Source organism: Watersipora subatra, chromosome 11, assembly GCF_963576615.1.
Source record: "Watersipora subatra chromosome 11, tzWatSuba1.1, whole genome shotgun sequence".
Taxonomy (NCBI): Eukaryota; Metazoa; Bryozoa; class Gymnolaemata; order Cheilostomatida; family Watersiporidae; genus Watersipora; species Watersipora subatra.
Window position 1 is genome coordinate 14,263,737 of NC_088718.1, and position 22,758 is coordinate 14,286,494.

General features: G+C 35.6%; 1 protein-coding gene across 1 annotated transcript; it reads right to left on the bottom strand.

Moving 5' to 3' along the window:
- Positions 1-782: 782 nt before the first annotated feature.
- LOC137408282 (geranylgeranyl transferase type-2 subunit beta-like) lies at positions 783-17,874 on the bottom strand. Its single transcript, XM_068094739.1, has 5 exons — positions 17,668-17,874; positions 14,335-14,508; positions 11,198-11,395; positions 7,746-7,979; positions 783-1,151 (listed from the first exon to the last, which is right to left on the bottom strand). Exons 1-5 carry the CDS (start codon positions 17,872-17,874, stop codon positions 966-968), a joined length of 999 nt encoding a protein of 332 aa, XP_067950840.1. The 3' UTR covers positions 783-965.
- Between the last annotated feature and the right edge of the window lie 4,884 nt (positions 17,875-22,758).

A 22,758-nucleotide genomic window follows, 5' to 3' on the forward strand; every position in this document is an offset into this window, starting at 1 on the left:
CACACAACCTGTAAGTAGAACTACTATGTCCTCAGTACAATCTAAACAGAGTGCAATTTTGATGGGAGGTAATAAACATGCATGAACCTGCAGCTCAAAAATGTGACATATGAGTGTGGCATGTCAGTGTTCAAGGTGAGCTTAACCATGAATGTTTTCCCAGATACACGCTTGCTTCTTCTTACGCCATATTGCTGAAATTAAACTGTGAACTTGTTTTGAATCAAAATTTGATAAGCATATAATTGAGGCCTAATAACATGTTTATTGTTTCCATTTCCAAAAGACAAATATTTATGTTAATGAATTTAATTTCATGTATTATAAATATTTTGCATCACCGATATTAATAAGATACTAATAATAACACAAATCATAAACAGGTATTAGGCATCCTCTATCTATAGATGTATTCAGTAATATCAAACAAAACCCAATTCTTAGACATATTTTAAAAATAATTTCGATAGACTTGGAGAATATGCAAATCTGCATAACAAATTTGGAGGTATACATTAAGCGTACTCTAAGAGTTACAAAAGCAAATTTGACAAGAATAGACAAATCCTAATTATTATGTTAAAGTGATAGAGGTAGATGAAAAAGGTATATTATGTATCTTTTCCACCACAGATATTTACAACTTTAAAAATATTATATATAAAAACTACTATATATAACCAGAATAGAATCCACAAAGCCTCTGTGAAACCTGGCTTTATATGATATCTACCATCTAGCTCTATATAAATTAGATTGTAATGGCTAGTACCATACAAAGTACATACAATAAGGAATTACAAAAATCTAGCACTTCTTACTACTGACCACATTATCTTTAATCAAAAAGGCTTGAACTTCATAGCCCTGTTCCAAACTGATTATCGGGACGTGGTGTCTTGATATTCTATGACTCATTCACAAAAATGACTAGTAACTTTACTCTAGGACTAACAAGGAGAAAGTCAGCAGTCAGCGATGTGGTATTTGACCCCTAATGAACGAATAACTTTTTCTGGCATGCAATAAACAGGATTTACTTCAGCAATGGATGTGTCTCCTAGCAACGATAGACCAGCGATCCCAAATAAAGTGTGGAATGGATCCACCATGTCCCCTGGGCGATCTGCAAATCCCCCTGTCTCATCATCCTGCAATGCACAAATGGACTGTAGAATTATTCTCAACCTTGTTTAGGTGCAAAAGTGTGTTCCATCTCTGAACCGTTAATGATTCAATAGATTGCAACACATAGACTTCAAGTTAAACCTTTACTCAAACAATAAAAGATGACAGAGTATTTTGTGTAGTATTTTGAATGTTTGTTAATCTTGCTGCAAAGGCTTAATGGCAATAATGACACAACTACTGACTGTTTACTTCGGATTGTTGCAAATTATCTTGCTAAATGTATAAATATTAATCTCAGTGTTTGTATGTCTGTAGTTTGCGTGTTCAGTTATAGCGACAAAGCTACAAAAACAAAGAATCCCACTAGAATTGAACTCAGAACCTCCTAGTTCTGCAGACAGGCATGCTATCCATAAAGGCGAAAACACACAAGGCGATATTTAGTACGATATCGCCTTGTGTGGCGCTAATCTACGCTAGAACTTGCTCCTACGGAGCGATAATGCTAGACATCCTCGTCACAACTTTATAGCTAGCGAGATGCATTTCGATTGGTTAGTGTTACCCCAGAATGCAATTTTATGGCAAGTAATTATTTTTTATTGATGTTCACCAACGTACAGCAGCAACAATTTGCTATTTTATTATGATTGAAACATCCCAAGAATGAACACTGAATTGTTCATAAATTTAATAAAAGCACTCCCAGTCCTGTACACCATAACACACAAAAATTACAAAAGATCCGAGTTAAAAACCAACATTTGGAGTTAATCGTTGCGCAGGTTGACCATTTTGAGAATGGTAAATATTTAATATATTAAATATAAAAAAACTGCTACAAAATAAAATATATATAAAAATCGTAAAATATTACAGGTAAAAATACAAGAATCATTTTTTTATGTCTTCTTGTAGTGTTCTATCCGTGAAAGTGAGATAGGTTTAATAACAAAAAGCGGAAGTTGTTTACGTCTTTGCCTAGACGGCGCCATATTGACTTACCTAAAGTTATTAACAACTCCGAAGAAACTAGTGATACGGAATATTATTGGCAGTTTGTGAGCGTGCCCATTACATCGTTTGCTAGTGAATCGCTCAACAACATTCTAGTGAATCGCTCAACAACATTTCTCCCATTCAACAGCTATATAAAATTATAATGTGCCAAGTAGATGTAAGTTAGCGGAGTAGAGCTACTAGCAATTTCAACACTGAGTTTTGCAAAATTATGAAAAAATGGACAAATATAAATAAAATCGTTATTTTTTCCCGAAAAAATAATACTGATCAAAAGTTATAGGCCTATATATTTCTTTCAATGCCAACACTAAATCGAAGATATCAACCAATTTTAAAACAAACTATTCCGCAAAAGAAAATGATTTCATGTATATGAACTTTGCAATGATATAATTCAATTGCTATTGTTACAATAGAAGAGGAAAAAAGGACTACAAAATCACACTTTATTTTGACAAGCAAAATGCACGGAACAAGGTGACAAATTCAGCTAAACGTTTTATAACTAGAAACACATTTAATTACACCAAATCCTTCTTCATAAGGCCACTCATTTTTGATTATTAGGTTCACGGATCCGCCGACGCGAGATAAAAACTACCGCTGAAAAAATAAAAAGTCTATGTGTACTTTTATTTTTATTTGAACCGCCGAAACTTGCAATTTGTTGATTAATGTTTTTTATTTGAAAACGTAACGTTAGCTTTCTTGTAACCAAGGCCGTATTGTTCTATGAACAATTGTTCATAGAACAATACGAGGCAGCAAAATTCTATGAGTGCGTTCTATGAGGCAGCAAAATTTCAGCAGTTTAGTGTCGACAATGCTCGGACGAAAGGTGCGTACGTACCGTGCAGAGCCCGTTTTCAGAATATTACTAGTGGTTGCAAACCTAGCGAATCCATTTCGACACCATTTTTACTGCTAAGAAAGGAATGGAAAACGGACTTTTTGGTTTTGACTGTTATGGATTCACATATTTAATGATAACGATTAAGTTGAAATGTGCTAGACGCTGTTGAACTGACGAAGAGTTTTGATTTTGACGACTGCCATAAATTCTGGACTTTTAAAACATTTACTTCCACTTAAGATGAATATTTTGATAGTTATGGGAAGCCAATTACGGGATAATGTAGAATAATTCTTGGTTGGCTTCACTAGCCTTATTGCAGTTTGACGAATTATTCTGACGATAGTCACTTGACTGATTACAATTTGCAAATTGTATTTGAAATGTTTTCTTTATCATTACTATTATTGTTATATCGACGCTGCGCGAAGCAGCCGTGTTTAGAACTATCTTGAAACTTTCAAGAAAAAAAGAAATTTGTTCGCAGCTTTCTTCTTATTGCTTATATATCGAGTATGATTGCTAATTTCTTCACACTATTTTTACGTGAAAACATCTACTTCATTGCAAGGAAATCAACTCAGGATTTTCTGGGGCTGCATACATGTAACAGCTGATTTAAACTTTTTGTAATTTTGTGTGTTTCTTTTTTAATATCTGCTTGACAAGCTCTAGTCACGTAGTATATGTCTATAATTTGTTTGTTTAGTGAGCTATGTTATTATCTATATTTGCATGGAAATATTTATTTGTATAGTTTTTTGTATATATATATATATATATATGTGTGTGTGTGTGCGTGCGTATGTCTATTTTATTTTCTAATTTCGACATTGAAAATTTGCCATTAAAAAAAAAGAAAAAACAGACATTGACACTTTTATTTTTATTTTCATTTCGACCGACATACTCTAAAATGTGTTGAAAAAATCTGTGAACCTAAAAATATAAAATGAGTGACCTAAGCTTATAAGCAAATACAAATTCAACAAAGAAATAAACAAAAAAGGATGTAGATAAGCAGTTTGTAACTCTGATTAGCTTATTCTGACGCTTTGTATGTTGGTGGCTAATTAGCTCAGTTGATTAGAGGGTTAGTCTAATAAGGAGGATGTCATGGGTTCAAGTCCCTTAATTGCCAACATTTTAGACGTGTCATTACAAAATCACATTTAGCTATATTTTCATTCACAAAAAGTTCTTTTTGGCCATAATTGCCACAAGTTGGTGATAACGAAATATTTCTGGGCCTTAAATTTGTGGATTATTAAAGAAAGTCACACGCAAAATGTCAGCCAAAGTGTTCAACTAGAAGTTAGTCTGTAGAGAGGACATACCCACGGCCAAATGAAACTGAAAGAAAATATAATCTATCAATCTATCAGCAAACTATCCAAGATGTGAGTTTGAATTTGGCTGTGTCACACAAATGACAGCCTTACTGACTGCTGAGAACTGACTGCTGTCAACTGACAGCTGTCAACTGACTGCTGACAACTGACTGCTGTCAACTGACTGCTGCCAACTGACTGCTGTCAACTGACTGCTGTCAACTGACTGCTGTCAACTGACTGCTGACAACTGACTGCTGACAACTGACTGCTGACAAATGACTGCTGACAACCGACTGGTGTCAATCGACTGCTGTCAACTGACTGCTGACGACCGACTGCTGTCAACCGACTGCTGTCAACCGACTGCTGACAACCGACTGCTGACAACTGACTGCTGACAACTGATCGCTGACAACTGACCGCTGACAAATGACCGCTGACAAATGACCGCTGACAACTGACCGCTGACAACTGACCGCTGTCAACTGACCGCTGTCAACTGACCGCTGACAACCGACTGGTGTCAACCGACTGGTGTCAACCGACTGCTGACAACCGACTGCTGCCAACCGACTGCTGTCAACCGACTGCTGACAACCGATTGCTGACAACTGACCGCTGACAAATGACCGCTGTCAACCGACCGCTGTCAACCGACCGCTGACAACCGACCGCTGACAACCGACCGCTGACAACCGACCGCTGACAACCGACCGCTGACAACCGACCGCTGACAACCGACCGCTGACAACCGACCGCTGACAACCGACCGCTGACAACCGACCGCTGACAACCGACCGCTGACAACCGACCGCTGACAACCGACCGCTGACAACCGACCGCTGACAACCGACCGCTGACAACCGACCGCTGACAACCGACCGCTGACAACCGACCGCTGACAACCGACCGCTGACAACCGACCGCTGACAACCGACCGCTGACAACCGACCGCTGACAACCGACCGCTGACAACCGACCGCTGACAACCGACCGCTGACAACCGACCGCTGACAACCGACCGCTGACAACCGACCGCTGACAACCGACCGCTGACAACCGACCGCTGACAACCGACCGCTGACAACCGACCGCTGACAACCGACCGCTGACAACCGACCGCTGACAACCGACTGCTGACTAAATGTTGTTTTTGTTTTCTTGGCAGTGATGAGTTCTTGACAAGTGAAGCATATGACAGCCACTACCTCCAGACCTCTCATACTTACTACCATGCATAAGTTTATGGCTAACATTTAACACTGTTGAAAGTCTGACAAGTACAATTCACATTTTAGCTGACCAGCAATGAATTGATTTCAGAGCTGACAAAATAAATTACTAAAAAATCCTAAAAAAGAATACATTTTTCAAGTTAGCCAAAGATGAACAAATAAAGCTTGTAATCAATTTGAGAGCAAATAAAAAAAAAAAAAAACTTTATAAGGACTTTCTCAGCCAAATGTAAATTCATGATTCCCTCTTTAGAATACTTAGCCAAACTGTCAAACTAGGGATATTAAAAATTTAACTACTTTAAGAGATGAGTACATCAAGTTGTGTGCAGTATAAAAGGGCTTCGAAAATTGGAAGAAAAGATTTGAGTACATGTAACTCTGAGTCGACCGGCTCATATAACCAAGGAATTTGATTTTATTTTTTCAATGCTCAAAGATAACGTACAGAAAATTTTAATTGATTTTGTCATATAGTACCAATATTTTTCAAACGTTTGCGATTGTTTTTGGTGTTTGAGGTGATCTGATTGCCAGGATGTTTCAAGATTAAAATCGACAAAACTTGATCGCGGTTAAAACACTCAGACGAAAAATATGTGCTGAAATGACATCATTAGTACAGCGGCTGCCTGTCTCTCTTGTTATTATATCGGTTATCGCGTTCAAGTTGCAGCGTTATGCGGCTTTATTCTGTCGGTCTCTTTGCCGAAGTGCAACTATAGACATCATAGTCGCACTTTCACTTGAATCTGAGCGTTTTAATGGCGATAAAGCTTTGCCAATTTTAATCCTGAAACATCCTGGCAGACAGACCACCTGAAACATCAAAGAAATAGCCATTGACAGAAAAATATTGATACTTTCTGACAAAATCTACTAAACTTGTGTGAGATCATATTTGGGTCACAGAAACCATGGTTAAGTCGGGATTATAAGATTTACAGTTATCTGCACTAGCAGAAGGAGAAATTTCTCACAGCCATTTTGCAAAAAAACTTTTGCTTCTAGCTTAATTACAGCAGATTCTATGGTCAAAAAACTGAATGCACGTTTACCATTAGTGCGAAAACATAGTTCCGAGAAAACTGGCTTTAAAGATTGAGAAACGAAAACCAATGCACAATTTTGTTTACATTTCAAAACGTCATAGCAACCAATATCAAGAAGTTGTGATATTTATCTAGATTTCGGTATTTATATTCAAAAGATTATGCTGAATTTAAAAATCTAAACAGATTTTAGCTGGTTGTCATAGAAATAGCTTTATATTTATAAAAATAACGTATTACTTAATTTTGCAGATATTAAAAACGGCTTGGCAGTATCGCGATATTGGGCACAGCAAAATCATCAACAAAATCTTTAGGAAAATAACAACAGTAACATATTGCACACCATCGATAACTATATACTTTGATCTTGTAAACTCGAATGATTGTTCTTAAAATTAAATCTGAAAACAATCTTATAAAATCGAATAATTATTCTTACAATTAAATATTGTAATAAGCTTGTAAGAATTGTTAGGAAAATATCATCGTAAGTTCCTTTACTTTCACTGCTTTTGACATCAGTTGGAATACCAAAGTACTCATTATAAGTGTCCAAAATGTCAAAGTTATCTTTAAAATCGGGAAAAAAGAAACGATTATATTTATCGGACGCCATTTTTCAGTACTTCCTGTTTAGCATAGCAACGGTTTTAAGGGGTTTTTTCCGAGGGTTAAAGACTTCTATTGGCTAAACTGACTTCAGATTCAGAAAGATCACTCTTTGATTGGTCCAGATGCACGTGTTACAAAAATCGTTACCAATATTATAAATTCAGTTAGTGCAACTTCAAAGTCGGATAACTCAACTTCGTGATTTGCGACTTAACCATGGTTTCTGTGACCGCGACCCATTTAAACAATGCTCGAAAAAAAATGCTAACAGATTTACTAAATTTGTAAGTTCAAACAACCATGGTTGTGATTGTGTCAACCAACTTTAAATATAGTAATGCTACCCAGCCTTTTATTTAAGTACAGAAGTTAATCTGAGGCTTACCGACACACAATCCACAGCGTTTACAATATCTACAGCTTTATTACTAGCTGTAGGAATAATTCTTGCCATTCTGCGACTCACGTGGTGCGCCCACATGTATGATTATACTAATTTTACCTGACAAGCAAGGATATACTGTCGAAGTTTGTCCGAGTCGATCCAGTGAAGTCGTCCAATCATCTTGAGAGAAGCGAGGACCCACCAAGAGTAGCAAACATCTGGTAACTTCTCAGGTCGGCCATTGAGACCCCCTGAAGGAAGTTGTCTTTCACACAACCACCAGCCTAGCAGGTCAGCTTTGATGAGGTCAAGTCGACCAATAACAGAAAGGAAACCGACGCAACAGTAAATCTACAAGAGATAAGCATTGGTCGAAGTTTTAAAGCTTCACAATCTTATGTAGACAACCTTATGAGGCGCTGATCAGGGTACTAAGTGGTATAAAGCCCTAGAAACGTTATTAGTCACAGCCCTTCGTAGTCAAGCAGTAGCATTATAGGAAATAAGGTAACTGCAAGAGTAGTCTTCCCTCTTTTATATAAACTAGCCCCCAGGAAGTCCAATGTGCTGTGAGAGATTGTCAGGAGTGCCGATAAAGCACAAAGAATAACTACTGTAAAACCTCTATTTGAATGCCATGGCGCTATATTTTTCAAGCCTCCCCTATAGTGGCGTTTTATTAGAGGTGACGTTCAAATAGAGGGTGGTGCTGTACTTTTTGACTAGCTCATCAGAATATGGGTAAAATAAATTTAACCCTTATACGGGTGAAGCGATGCTAATGTCGCCTATACTTTACACTCTCCTTCGAGAAAAAGGAAACAAGTTGTCGATGTACATGGATACTAATAATATTGCAGTTGCGATACAGCCAATAAATTAAAAATTCTAGTCTAGTTGTTTCCTTTTTGTATGGCCAAAGGGGTTCGGAAGGGTCTTAGAACTGATTAGGCAATTTGCATGTATTTTACTGTTTGTATAACATAAAATACCTATAACATATACGTTTCCTGGAACAGATTATTTACATTGTTGGAACGTCTACTGTACCCTTTATGATAAATAGATGTAAGCGAGGCTCTTAACGCATGAACCAAAGTGTGGACAATCAAATTCAAAGTATTCTCAAATAAGCAGTAGTTTCAAAATTGTTATCATGTTGAATTGGCTGAAAAATATCATTTCTATACGACAGACATTACCTCCACATCACCGACAAATTTATCCAGCATTACGATATCTTTTTTCAAAGAACTTAAAATTTCTACACAAGTACTTGAAGGTCAACTCATGTGATGATTTAAATAATAGATTGCCAGGTAAAGTTTTTCCACAAAAGTATATACAGTCATACTTCGACTTATGAGCTTAATGCGTTCCGAAACTGAGCTTGTATGTTAATTTAATCGCATGTTGGTGCAATTTATTTATATATAGAACCATTAAATATATATTGATTGGTTTCCATACTCTAAAAAATGCAAATAAAACACTCAAAACAAGATATTGTAACAGAAAGAACATGTTGGTTATTGTCCTAATTTACCACATGCTTTCAAAAAGCAACAATTAAAAAATAATGCAAGAAAATGTGATTAATTAAAATGTAAAATTAAATACATACAATCGCAGCTACCGCTAGCATTTGCCAGGGAGAGAAATATAAGTTATCCTTCGTTACAACAGTTGACTTTGATAAATTTGGATTTTATCAATGTCTTAAAAGACAAACATAGAGGCAAACATAAGAGCAAACTTTTATTTTTAACTTAATGTAATTAAATCTTCTTCGGCGTTCGTAGTTTGAAGTTTCTCTCACTGGTTAGCTAATTTTTCCTTTGTTTCGCTTTCGCAACTAGCCGGCCGTTTTAAGATAAACCTATCTAAGGATGTTTGCCTTTGTCGCCCTTTCAACATGTTGCGATTAGGACGAACACAGGTGTCGTCACAAAAGGTTAATGCACGACCACTAGCCAACTTGTCCGAATGTCTATTTTTATAGTTTTGATAGATCGCACCGGCCTTTTCACATAGCATCGTTCCAGTTACGCTTTCACCGGCCAATTGTTTATCTTTTATCCAATGCCTGAGCAGTCTCTCCATCAGCGGTCGTGAAGATCGCTGCGCCGTTTAGAAACTATGGTTTGTCCTTTTGCGAACTAAATGCCCTGAATATAATCCTTCGATAATCCTGTTTGATAATTGTGGATGTATTTCTGTCATATTGCTGAGCTAGCTCAATTACGCATACATATTTCGCATAATTTTCAATAATTTTCCATTTAATATCAACTGTTATCATTCGCTTTTTCTTTGCATTATCTTTCATTTTACTGGCAAACTTTTGGTCAACGCAGAGTACCTTTAATTTACATGATTCTGCACTGAAAACCCTACACAAAAAATCACGGTACAAAAGTATAACCTGAGCAGTTGAAAAATACAGAGTGATGCTGTTCTCATAAAACACCGCCGGCATACTTGGCAACTGACTCACGTGCTCGTATCTCAAACATGGCTCTTATGTTAGTGCTAAAACTTGCTTAAAAGCTGGCTCGCATCTCAAGTTTCTCATACGTTGGAGCACTCGTAAGTTGAAGTATTACTGTACAGTCATACCACGACATACGAGTTTAATCCCTGGGACTGAGCTCTTATGCCAATTTAATCGCGTATCAAGACAGCATTTTCTATGTAAAATAAGTACAAATCAATCCGCGGAAAACATGTTTTTAATTGTTATAATCCAGCGTGTACACTACACTAACAAAGTAGCAAATACTTATTTAGTTATTATGATCTGCACAGAAATGCAACATCACTATGTACACTACTGTATGGAGTTTTAGCTTCAAGAAAGACGTGGATAACGGCGGTCTGAGAGAGACTTGAAAGCAACACATTGGATACACTAAACTTTTGTGACTCTCCGTAAGAGAAACTTTGAATTTAACCCGAATGAATTTAGTTTACTAAACACACCTTGCAGCTAAGTTTTAATAGTTCACTAAACTTACATAAACTTTGTCGCCATATTTTTTTAGTATTTCCGATTATGCACTTTTGTCTCGTGTTCACTAAAAATTAGCCAAATTCCTAAAAACTTCTTAAAAACTGATTCGAGGAGAAAGACCAAACGATGTTTTCATGAAAACAGTTTTCCGCATACTTGGTCATAACCAGAACCGGCTAGTATGCTCGTCTCCCAAAGAATACTCGTATCTCAAAGAAACAGCTTGCTAGAAAGTGCGCCCGCATCTTGAGTTTCTCGCATGTTGGAGAACGTGTATAACTGTACTGGAAGTCATAGAACTTTCACATTTACTATGAACAAACCAACACAGTATGGATATAAATATTATAACACAATATATTTTTACTGTCTCTATCGAACCCAAACGATCATTCTAACCAGCTATCTATCAAAGCAAAATTCAACTTATTGAAGAATTTGATAGAAATCAATGCAAGTTTTGCAACTTCTAGACTGAACAGCTGTAATCCCTTTCTAACTTTTGATAGAACCAGAGGTTAATCTTTTGCTCCTACACTATAGTCGAGTGCCTTACCTGACCGGAATGCGACTCGCTTCCAGGACGGCAACCGAATCCGCCATCAAAGTTCATGCAAGAGACGACAAATTCGGTAGCCTTAGTAACATTGATAGCATCTAATCTGTTGAGGAGTGAAAGACACGCTACTGCGCAAAAGGAGAACCTAGAGTCGACTTCTCCCCACTCGTCCCCAAAGAAACTGCCATCCTCCTGCTGCAACAAAACATATACCAAATTGGGAAGACAATAAGATATCATTTCGCAAACATATAGTAGATAGAAGTGAATAGATATTTTCATCTTTGTCTTAAGTAAATTAAACAATTTTGAAAGTCAAGGACGTTTAAGAGGCATGATGAAGAGTGTTAAAAGTACTTTGCACTTTCACACTTTACAGAACATAATAAGAAAACAGCAAACCACGATGACAGCCATCACAATGATGCTTGCACTCGGTCAGATTCGGTCAGAGTACGAGAATGCTTTATGTATTTTAGTTTTTTATTTAAAAGAAATTTAAGAATATTTTTCACCCGAAGCCATTACAACTGAACCGCGAACAGCAAGGGACTAGTACATGTACCACAATATGTAAATCTAAATAATATATATACAGTGAAACATGGATAACTCAAACTTCACGGGACCGAGCAAAAGTGTTTGAGTTATCAGAGCGTTCAAGTTATCAGAGCACAGTCACAAGTGAATGTATTTATCAGTAGATACATATACAAACTACATGTATATATAAAACTAAAGTATAGGTTGTTTGTTGTAAGTTAAAGGGCATCTGATGTAGAGTTTTAAAGTATTTATTAGAAACTATAGATATTTTTATACATTTGAGATTTGTGAGTTGTTTTAGGTGATGTGACTGCCAGAACTTTTTCAGATTAAAATTGGCAAAACCTAATCGCGGTTAAAACGCTCAGAAGACATTTTTTCTTCTGAGTGTTTTACTCGAGATCAATTTTGCCAATTTTAATCTTAAAACGTCTTGTCAGTCACATCACCTAAAACTGCAAACAAATCTCAGCCCAATAGAAAAATATCTATTCTTTCTGATAATTTTTAAAACTGGACATAAGTAAACATTTATGACCATTGCAAAAAAGCATGCTTTACATCTGATCAGTTGTTTAATTTAAAAAACTTATCGAGTGTAGTCTGTGACAAGGTATTTTTTGACAAAGATCGACAGTGTGACTTATTGTAGAAAAAGATTTTAAACAGTTATTATAGTCCTTAAAAACTTGTTAGCCTTTTCTAACAAAATTGGCCCATCGATAGGTATGCCTTCACTATGCACTTGTCTAAACCAAGTCAATAATACACCATCCAAATCATCGTGCGACGTTGAACGATCTCTTAGTCTTGATGAATTTTGGTCACATAACGATCTTATTCTTTCTTTTTGTTTAATCCATGTTGACACTGTACTTTTTGGAAGATTTTCTCTTTTTGATAATGCTGATAGCTTTTGTCCTGTTTCGATTTCCTCGAGTACTTTATGTTTGTTAGAAGGTTTCCACGCTTTTCTTTGCTTGCGTGATGCCATTGTAAAGCGGATGTCTGTTGTAGCGGACGCCAAGCCACGAGCCTATTTGTGACATTTTATCTTTATGTATCCGCGTATAATCACTGTTACAATATGTTTTTTGTATGCTGCGTCTATCTTTATTAAATTTTTATCGCTAATACCTTCTTACGTTTATAGCTTGGCCGTAACTAAGTGAACGTCTTAGCGACCCTATTAATCATTTTTATACGATTTCTTTTTCGGTTCCATTATACGGTATGGGGGAATTATATGTACACTATACGCGTACTAAAAGCGCTTCCATTAAGAAAACAGAGTAGTCTCAGGCCCGCGACTAGTGGAAACTCCTTCAAAATAAATTGAACGGAAACCGTTTGTGAATTCGGCAAAAAACTGTACGAGTTAACGGTGCCGAGGTCGAATTATATAAAGCCATTTATCATTGCGTGGGAACGGACCAAGCAAATCCATTCGAGTTAACCATGTGTTCGTTATATCCGAGGGCGAGTTATCCATGTTTCACTGTATATAGATATAAAAATAAATATACATAACTACACTATATAAATATATTATATAATGTAAAACCATACATAAATATATTATATCCCATTATAATCTATATATATATATATACATACATGTATATATATATATATAGATCTATATATATATATATATATATAGATCTATATATTGAAAATCAGAATATTTGTCTGTCCGTCCATCTGTCCAGTTATAGCAATAAAGTTTTTGGAATAAAAATCTGATGTGCACTGAATTTGAACTCACAAATTCCAGTTTAGCAGACAAGCATTTATCCAATACACTCCATTACCCAACTGGCTACACTATGGAATAAGTTGAGCTAAACAATACTAAATAATAATAAATACTAACTACACATGTCAATCTTTCATGGCTACACCTTCAACGTTGCAGCTAGCATTACGCATGAAGTCATCCCAGAAAAGAAATTCGTGACCATAGGTGAAGAAAATGCTCAAAATAACATGGCCAACAAGACTATTGCAATCAGTATAAGGCTGTGGTAAGCACTGTAGCCGGTACAGTATAAATTACACAGAAATAAACATGGTACACAAGAATAAAAACAAAACACATTCATTTAAAAGTTAGAATGATAAATGTTATATAGGTTGATTGAAAATATATGTTTTGTGCAAAAACTTAATTTTATTATCCGTGCAATGCTGGGCATTCAGTAGTAGATAAACATATTACATACAAATATATTAAATGCAATTACTAATATCTAAACATATCATGCACAATTAAATATGTTATATTTAACGTTAATAAGAACACCTTTGCGCCTTCATATTGTATTGTGCTTATATACTAATACATACATATATATTTGATTACTACTGTACATGTTGATTTGAGATTGATGTGACGCGAAAGAGTCTTCCAGACTTCCTTTACTATACATAAACCATAACTAACAAGCCAATCAACTAATATTAACCCAACAATTATTTCACAAGTTCAGCATAAATGGAATAACTTGAAAAAGTTTAAAAGAATCTAAATTTGACCACAATATGTAAGCATCAAACCAACATGCATAGACACACATCCGCAATACCTGCAATGACTTTATGAACTCCACAAGCTTGTCGATATCTATGGCATCTCGACAGTCGAATAGACAAAGTATCTGAACGGCGCTAAGAGAATAGAGTAGATGTGGATCATGTTTAGGAGCGGCGACAAACCCTCCGCAGCTGTGCTGACAGGACTTGACAAACTCTATGGCATCCTGATAAGATCAATCGATGAATCAATTCATTCTATACAACGGTAGGCGTAATACAATTACAAACTAATAAAAAAGATAGAGAAATACGAGAGTTGTGACCATAGATATATATACCTATGGTATATATATCTATGGTTGTGACATATTGCTTATATATTCTTTGCAAACCTTCAACCATGAATTTAGGTATTTTATTAAACTTGAATTTAGATCTCAAAAAGCAAGGACAAGTTGATGCTAATACAATTTAAGAACACGAGAAAAACAAAGAAAGCACCAAAAACATAAAAAAGCAATACTATTGTTTCATCTCCAACAAAAAGATTCTAGGAGTTGTCTCACCTTTCTCAAGCAATCTAGGAAGAATATTGAATTTTAATTCAAATCGACTTCTGATTGCCTAAACATATAAATTTTTTAACACATGGCAAATTCTTCAGGCCTGTATTACCTGGTTACAAGTTGGGGCGGCAAATGTTAGGCGACTAGTTATGAACACCTGGGGGTTTGGAGGGCGGTGTAAGCCCCCAACGGGGTTTAAGGGCAGCGGCCCGAAGCTCTGGACCTTTTAAGCATCAACAACCCTCAAAGTATGCATAAATGCAATCAATTGTAAACATCAAAATCTACATAAATATATTGTTTATGGTTCATAGAAAACAAAACTTTTTTGATTTAACGGACGAGAATAAAATTATGATATAAAACTCATGACACTACAGATTTCTGTAACGAACATTCACAGGACAAGCAAGAGCTATTACTTTTTTTATTGCAATAGTTCTTGTTCTGTTCATGTGTCCATGGCAGAAATCTTTTACAACTGATTCTGTATCTATTTCAACATCTTTATATAAGTGTAACACTAGAAGGTTATTTAGACGAGCCTACCCAACAGCACTCCTCATCGATGTTTAAATTCTACGTTGATTAAGTTTTATATGACAAGGAAAATGCAAGTTTGGGGGTTTTCTTCACACCCTCCCTATAAACAATAAAGTTCAGTTTTCTAGTCTTAACAAAGTCTCACAAAACCACTCATTTGGAGAGATCACCACGGAGACAATATAGAATGCTAGTTGCTAGTAAATTAGTTGTTGGAAATTCTAAGTGAATGAGCTTAAACTGCAATTCTTAGCACTTAGCCGAAAATCCTTAAAAAGTTGGGGCGGCTCAGCCGGTCAGCAGATATTTGACACAACACCCAAGGTAATTTGCAACATACGATATTCAAAAATTCTTGAAGCCTAGCAGGTTTGTAAAATGGAAAAGTATGCAAGCTATGTTAGTTATTTTAAACTTCATCTAGTCTAATTTATGCTGCATATTTCTGTTGTTTCCGCCACCTCTGACTCTCCGCAATACCTAGTCTGCACTTTTGTTCAAATGTCTCAAAGACTATGTAACAATAAAAACCTCTTTTTCTTGTTTACTAGTTTACAAATTCAGTTTTTTAACTACAACTTAGTGTTTTATTCTACTTTGACTTTTACACAGCCTTATGCAACAAAATTGTTTTAATGCTCTATACAATCATCTACAGTAAGTGATTGAACACTACTAGTGACTAGTGACTAATGTCACTAGAACACTACTAGTGTTCTAGTGACTAATGTCACTAGAACACTAGTGACATTTATAAGTAACATGGCAACCATGATACTTCATGTGACATATATATAATATGATTTAATATGTACACCATTAACCATTTTAACTTTTAAATTTCATAGCATGAGAAAAGTGTTTTTGCGCAGTTCAAATGAATTGAAAAAAAATTAAAACAGCTGTATAGGTTTTCGAACCTTTTTAAACAAGTGTAACTTTTAAATTTCATAACATGGAAGAAGTGTTTCGTTGAAATAACTTAGGAGGGAAATAAAGCTGTAAAGGTGTTTAAAGTAAATGTGAAGTCATTAGCAAGTAATGGCTAAATATAGTAATATAGAGTATTATAGCAGTGGTTATAGTATTAGGAAAAATACAAGTTAAACAGATTTCAAGTTAGCTACAGCAAGTAATGGCTAAATATAATCGGTTTTGCTATGATTACAATGAAAATTTATTTGCTATACGATTATATGATTTTAGTTTGTTTCAGTGTTAGTATCATAAAGCGAAATATCGCATTGACGTATAGTATGGTATGGAAACCCATAGTAATTATCTAATGCAATCACCACTTGGTAAAAGTCATAAAAATCATCATCATTAAAAAATAGTAACAAAACAATATGGTAACCTTAGTAACTATAGTTACCTACAATAACTTGGTGCATTTTGTGGTTATTATCTGCAAGATAATATAACGTTACAATGTATTATATGGAGAGTTCTCACCTTTGAGACAGACGTGTAACATAAACGCTGAATCTAGCTTGAATAAATTTAGTTTACTAGACACATACTTGAAGGGAGTTTTCGTATGTATTTTAGCGAACCTCAAACTAAAATTTTATCCCTTATCTGTTTGTAAATCCATTTTTACCATAACAAATAACACTGACTGAGATAATGGCAAAGTAGCATATCAACAATTTTGTTATTTCGTCGCAATCAGTACAACAATCGCCAAATTGTAATTTTGAGAGAAATTATTGTTGATATCGTACGACGGGAAACAAATTTACCCTAGTATGGCAAGGACGAAAAAGCATCAGGTTTCATAGAGCCAAGCAAAAAATATTTTACAACAGGGGCATCATAACCCGTGGGCCCAATCTATCAATTAATACATCCTTTAGCGTGTGCAATCGAGAAAAGGATATACGGTATATGGTGAGAGTGATATAATTTTAAAGACTGTAACTTAATGGTTAAATACGTGGCTATAAACTTGCAGTTCCCGTGAGTTCAAATCCACAACGAAGCGAGCTTTTCATCCCAAGATTTTAATAGCTAAACAGAACAGAACAAATGATGGAGCTTAGGATTTATATATATATAGATTTGTCCCAGTATTACGATTTTAGCATGCAGAATATATTAAGGTAACTTCATATATAAAACTTTGATAGTGTAGTGCCGATAGGTTTCCTACCTGAAAACAGTTTATGAATGTACAGTCAGAGGTTCTGTGGACCTAGTTTGTTGACTATATAAGAACCTGTACAGTATAACATTATATATAGAAGATAATCCAGTTACTGATGCAAAAACCTTTTTATCCATACGGTTAAGTTGCCCCATCAAGTCCATAGCTGTCAGTCCCCAGTAAATGCCACTCATCCTCAGGTACTCTGTCATTATATACTCATAGTCCTCTTTCTTTTCTGAGTAGGCGTGAATGAAGTCAGCATGCTTGCTCAGCAGCAGACTTTGAGGAGCATCATCTTTTATCTCTACATCCTTTATCTGTGTACCCATGCCTGTTGATCACCAACAAATGTAATCATATATGTCGTAAATACTACATTTATAAAACTTGAGCATGAGGTGCTTGCCTACTAGCACTGCCGGTGAGTTTATGGCGGTAACATCATAATTCTCTTCAACGATAACTACATTCATATAGTTAGCGTTATATATTCATGTCTCATTTCGCACAAAAAATGTTTCTATGAAAACACTGTTAATAACAATGCAGTTTTTAAATTAAATTCTCTAGGTTCAGGTTGGAAATGGTAATGGTATAAAGTATGACCTGTCTCAAAAAATCAGAACACAGGCTCCTAAATCCTTATAATATTTAACACGGTTTGATATCACAATACTCCTATTTAGACCTACACAAAAGAGGGTCCCGTAGTAATCTTTCACTCTACGGTACATAGTGTTTCTTCAAACAACTGATATAAGGTAATCTAAAGGATGTTTGTGTCACCTATCACTTGAGATTGTACGTAACTTTTTTTTGCACAATAAATAAGAGCTTCTGCAGTATCTTATGCTTAGAAATTTTTTATGGCGCCTTACAGTGCCTCCCGTTCCGTGTTCGCAACTCGAGTTGCACAACTCGAGTTGTGAACACGGAACGCGAGTTTGTAAAAGTAAGGTGCAATGTATTGGTATTACGGTAACATAACCCTAGATCTGGTTATATTAACATCCACATCGATAGGAATCCGTTAGCTAATAGAAATTAAACTATGTATGTACTGTAAAACTAGAGCTAAAGGCGAATTATAGTGTACCGAGTTTTCAACTCGAGTTGTACAGCTCGAGTTATATTTACAAACTCGAGTTTGTAAATATAACTCGAGTTACGCAACTCGAGCTCATCAAAACCCAAGCCGAGTTCTTTCAACAGCAACTCGAGTTCAACAACGCGGCTTGAGAACATGGAATGCGAAGCACTGTAAGGTGCCATACTAAACAACTCATCATTTCATTTTCTCTAGCTATACTTTTTATATGGAATTTTTTTATGCATCATTAAACGCCGTTGACAGAATTTCTATGTTTGTTCATTTTCGGTGTTCATTCAGTTTCTTGTCAGGTTCTAGAAAGTGAACTCTTTTCTTTCATTTGAAAAAGAAGAGGCCTGGCCCCCACGTATATTGTTTTTTAGTTTGCTTTTTACATTCTACAATTGCTTTTGTCTCTTTATATAAATAAATGTGCGCAAATATCACCAATATATATAATTTAAATATGTATATATATATTTAAATTATTATTATTGATTAATTATTAAATTTTATATAATATGCGCAAATGCAGTTCTGTAAACGAGACATCCCAATTATTCACTTTGCTTTTTCACAAACCCGGGTTAGCTTTGCGTAATACAACTCGAGTTCATCAAAAACCCAGGCCGAGTTCTTTGAACAGCAACTCGAGTTGCGAATGCGCAACGCGAGGCACTGTAAAGCGCCATAAATTTCAACCTTTTGTACAAGTTTGATTGTAAATTGAACCAAATTTACCCTTTTTGTACTGACTACAGCCAAACATAAAAAGAAGCTCAATAAATAAACAACCTGTGCTGAATAAAAAAAACAGAATTGTGTTCAGTTTTTGTTTTGCATGTAAAATGGAAACAATTACAATTTGCTGAGCACATTAAAAATGAATTGAATTTCGCAGCTTTTCACTAGATGCGTTCAGTTGCGTTAAGGAAGTATTGTATTGACAAAGCTATTGACAAAACAAATTATATATTTTAGTTTTGTTGTTGCTTTCAGTAAGCCTAGATTATAATGCAAAGCTTATTTCACCACTGCAGCAGCAAAAGTGATAGGTAAGAGACGAATTGCGCAACTGTGTTACATTTAGCTAGTTACTTAGACAAAAAATTTGAAGGTTCTCTTACTTGACAAGTTAAATTCTGAACCACACACATACCATCTGTTTAATACATGTTGTTGCACTTTCCACCTAAAACTAAGAAAACCAAACTACTCCTATTGTACAAGCATCCAAATGCTTTGATTAACTAAAGCTTAGTTTTTTGGGGCTGGAATTGAATAGGATTATGAACAAACTATGTGCTAACAGAGAACACGAAGAAAATGATTTAAAAAGTTACAAAAAAGAGAAGATCATCATCAGCTAGAGGATCACGATCAAAGCTGATCACGATTCACACAAAAATATGAGAAGTGCATGCTGAGCTCGGAAAACGAGAGATTAATTGTTACAGCAAGTTGACGATAGTTTTACTATTTGGTAACATTACGTTAACTGGTTAAAACTAGCCATTTTATTTTTCTAATTTAATAATAAGCGTTAAACATAATTATTGTCGTTGTGGACTTCTTTATTAACGCGTTCAATTTTTAATTGCTCTAAGAGACGCTTTAATTAAGACGTTCTAAGAGCCAAAAGAAGAATGTAGCATTTATAGGTAGGTAGCAAGACAAATAAAGAAGGCACTATAATGGGCACGGCTGTGTAGCCCTACTTCTTTAATTTGCAATGAGTGTCTAAGTATATACAGTATATCGCAATTATCGCCGAGCCAACCACAGGAAAAAAAACTAAAATAGCAAACTACGAAACGCATGCTGAGACCAACTGTAATTGTTCTGAGTAATTGATATTAATCAAGGATAGTATGAAACAGGTGCATTTTCAAAACTTGAGAGATTGTTTCAAAATTTCACCATGGATGTCTGAGTAAGTTTATATAAGCTGTGAGATGGTAAATAAATTTTAAATTCCTTTTGGTATAGGACTTTTTGGAAGTACCAATTACCCCAGGTGTACCACAAGGGGACAAGGGTCTGTTCTCGGACCAATATTGTTTCTAATATACATCAATGACTTTTCAAAGACAATCAGCTGTAGCACCAGTCTGTTTGCTGATGATACACTACTTTACCAACCGGTCAACACTGATCAAGAAAAACAATTGTTTCAAAATAATATAAACTCTTGACAACACTGGGCTCAGACATGGTATATGTCATTTAACATTAATAAGTGTTCTGTGTTAGCTTTTAAACTTTACTCGTTCTTCTCTACAAGTTGATTACCTACTTAATGACACCACTTTTGAAGTAGTTCAAGAGCAAAAATATCTAGGAGTGGTAGTATTACAATCCAATCTGAAATTCAACAACCATATACAGTCCAAGGTCTTGGAAGCTAAGCACCAGTTGGGCATGCTCAAGTTTTATGCTGCTCTTGAAAAAGCGCATCTTCTGGTTATACTAGTCTCTGCAGACTGCATCTAGATTATGCTGTGTAGCAGTTTGGGATACTTCACTTGAATATTTAAAAACATGACATTGAAATGCTGCAGCACAACGCAATAAGATTCATAAGTCAGTTGAAAGGTAGGGGAAGTATCACTGAAGCTTGCAATAAGAGAAGAAAATCATACATCCCTGTTTAATGCATACGATGAGTTGATGAATGTCAAACCGGACAGCATGCCAAACACTAGAGCAGCTACAAGAGGAGATCCACCAACAATGTACGCGAAAAAATCGGTATATCACAACAGCTTCTTAACGAGAGCAGTTCGTGAACTAAAAACCAAGCTAAAAAATCACAGCTAACACATGTACATAACACTGCTAACTTACAATTAACCAACAACAACATAGAACAGTATAATACATTATAAATTATGACATTCTATTGTTTTTTTCTCCTAGTTGCATAATAAGGCAACAATTTTGATATACAAATGCTGGTTATAGACTAATATTTTTTGAGGCGCACCACTTGTTTTTACTCTAGTGCGTACTAATGAAGAGGAGGTAAGAAGAAGAAAAGACTATTCAAAACATTCCTTACAACTCAAAACAATACATACTTTGGAGGCCTCTTTGTCACGGTTGTGAATGTATGGAAAGTTAAGACAGTCTGCATAAGAATCAAAGTGAAATAAAATGTTGAACTACTGATCTATCTGGTGTTCGTTGAAGTGCTCAGGATTTTATACTCATCTTTGCATGTAGAGATCTTTGGTGGATTGGGTTATAGATGAGGCACTTGGATTCTGACTGAATAATCATCTGCATCACTTGTGCTGTCTCTTTAGCTCAAGTAGCTCCTTATTCTATTATGCCACTCCTTTCTATCTTCCTGTGCAAATTGCCTTCCTCGAGATTTCAGATCACTCTTGGTGTTTGCATTTCTCTTTCTCGATTTTATATCTTTCGGTGTATCTAGACGTGTACCTAGGTACTCACACTTGGTCCATTTTTGGTCTCCTCCCTTTCCGATTTTATACTCCTCTGGTTTTGCTTCATTGATGATAAGGTTTTTCTTTAGAAGTGTGGTTGGTATCTATGTTTGGGTCTGTTGGATTCGATGAATGCAATTCATTTTAGGTCAGCAGATATCATCGGCATCTTGTAGTTGTTTGAAGGTATCTGTGGTCTTTTCATTTTGGAATAGCAGTGGTCCTTGAGTTTTGGTGAACTTCTTAGATATTGCTTTTGCTATGTTTCTCTTTTTTGAATTCATCTTTTCTCTTTCTCTCATTCTCGCTAATCCTTTCAATAATTCCTCACCAATCCTCTCATTAATTCATTTCTCCCTAGACCTTCACTCAGATTCCTTGATTTAATTTCCCTGTTCCTTTCCTCTCTACTCTTATTTTTTATAGTCTTGGCTAGGTACAAAGTAAAGATTATTGCTGATAGGCAGCCAGTTGCCTATATCATTAAGTTATAAAGTTTACCGTAGAGACTGGTAGCTGGTTAAACGTGGTGATCTTATTTTTTTCTACATAAATTTTTGTGTAAAATTCGTTATGATTACCAATGGAGCGACCGACATAACATCGCAACCAGCCGCATAGACGGAAGAGAACAACTTCCTATAAGTGCAGCTGATGCATCAGGTGCAGTA

Coding starts and splice junctions, on each gene's coding strand:
- LOC137408282 (XM_068094739.1), bottom strand. CDS start 17,874: ATGGGTACACAGATAAAGGATGTAGAGATAAAAGATGATGCTCCTCAA. Junction 14,509..17,667: donor TTAACCGTATGGATAAAAAG/GTTTTTGCATCA, acceptor TGATCTTATCAG/GATGCCATAGAGTTTGTCAA. Junction 7,980..11,197: donor GCGAGTCGCATTCCGGTCAG/GTAAGGCACTCG, acceptor TATCTCTTGTAG/ATTTACTGTTGCGTCGGTTT.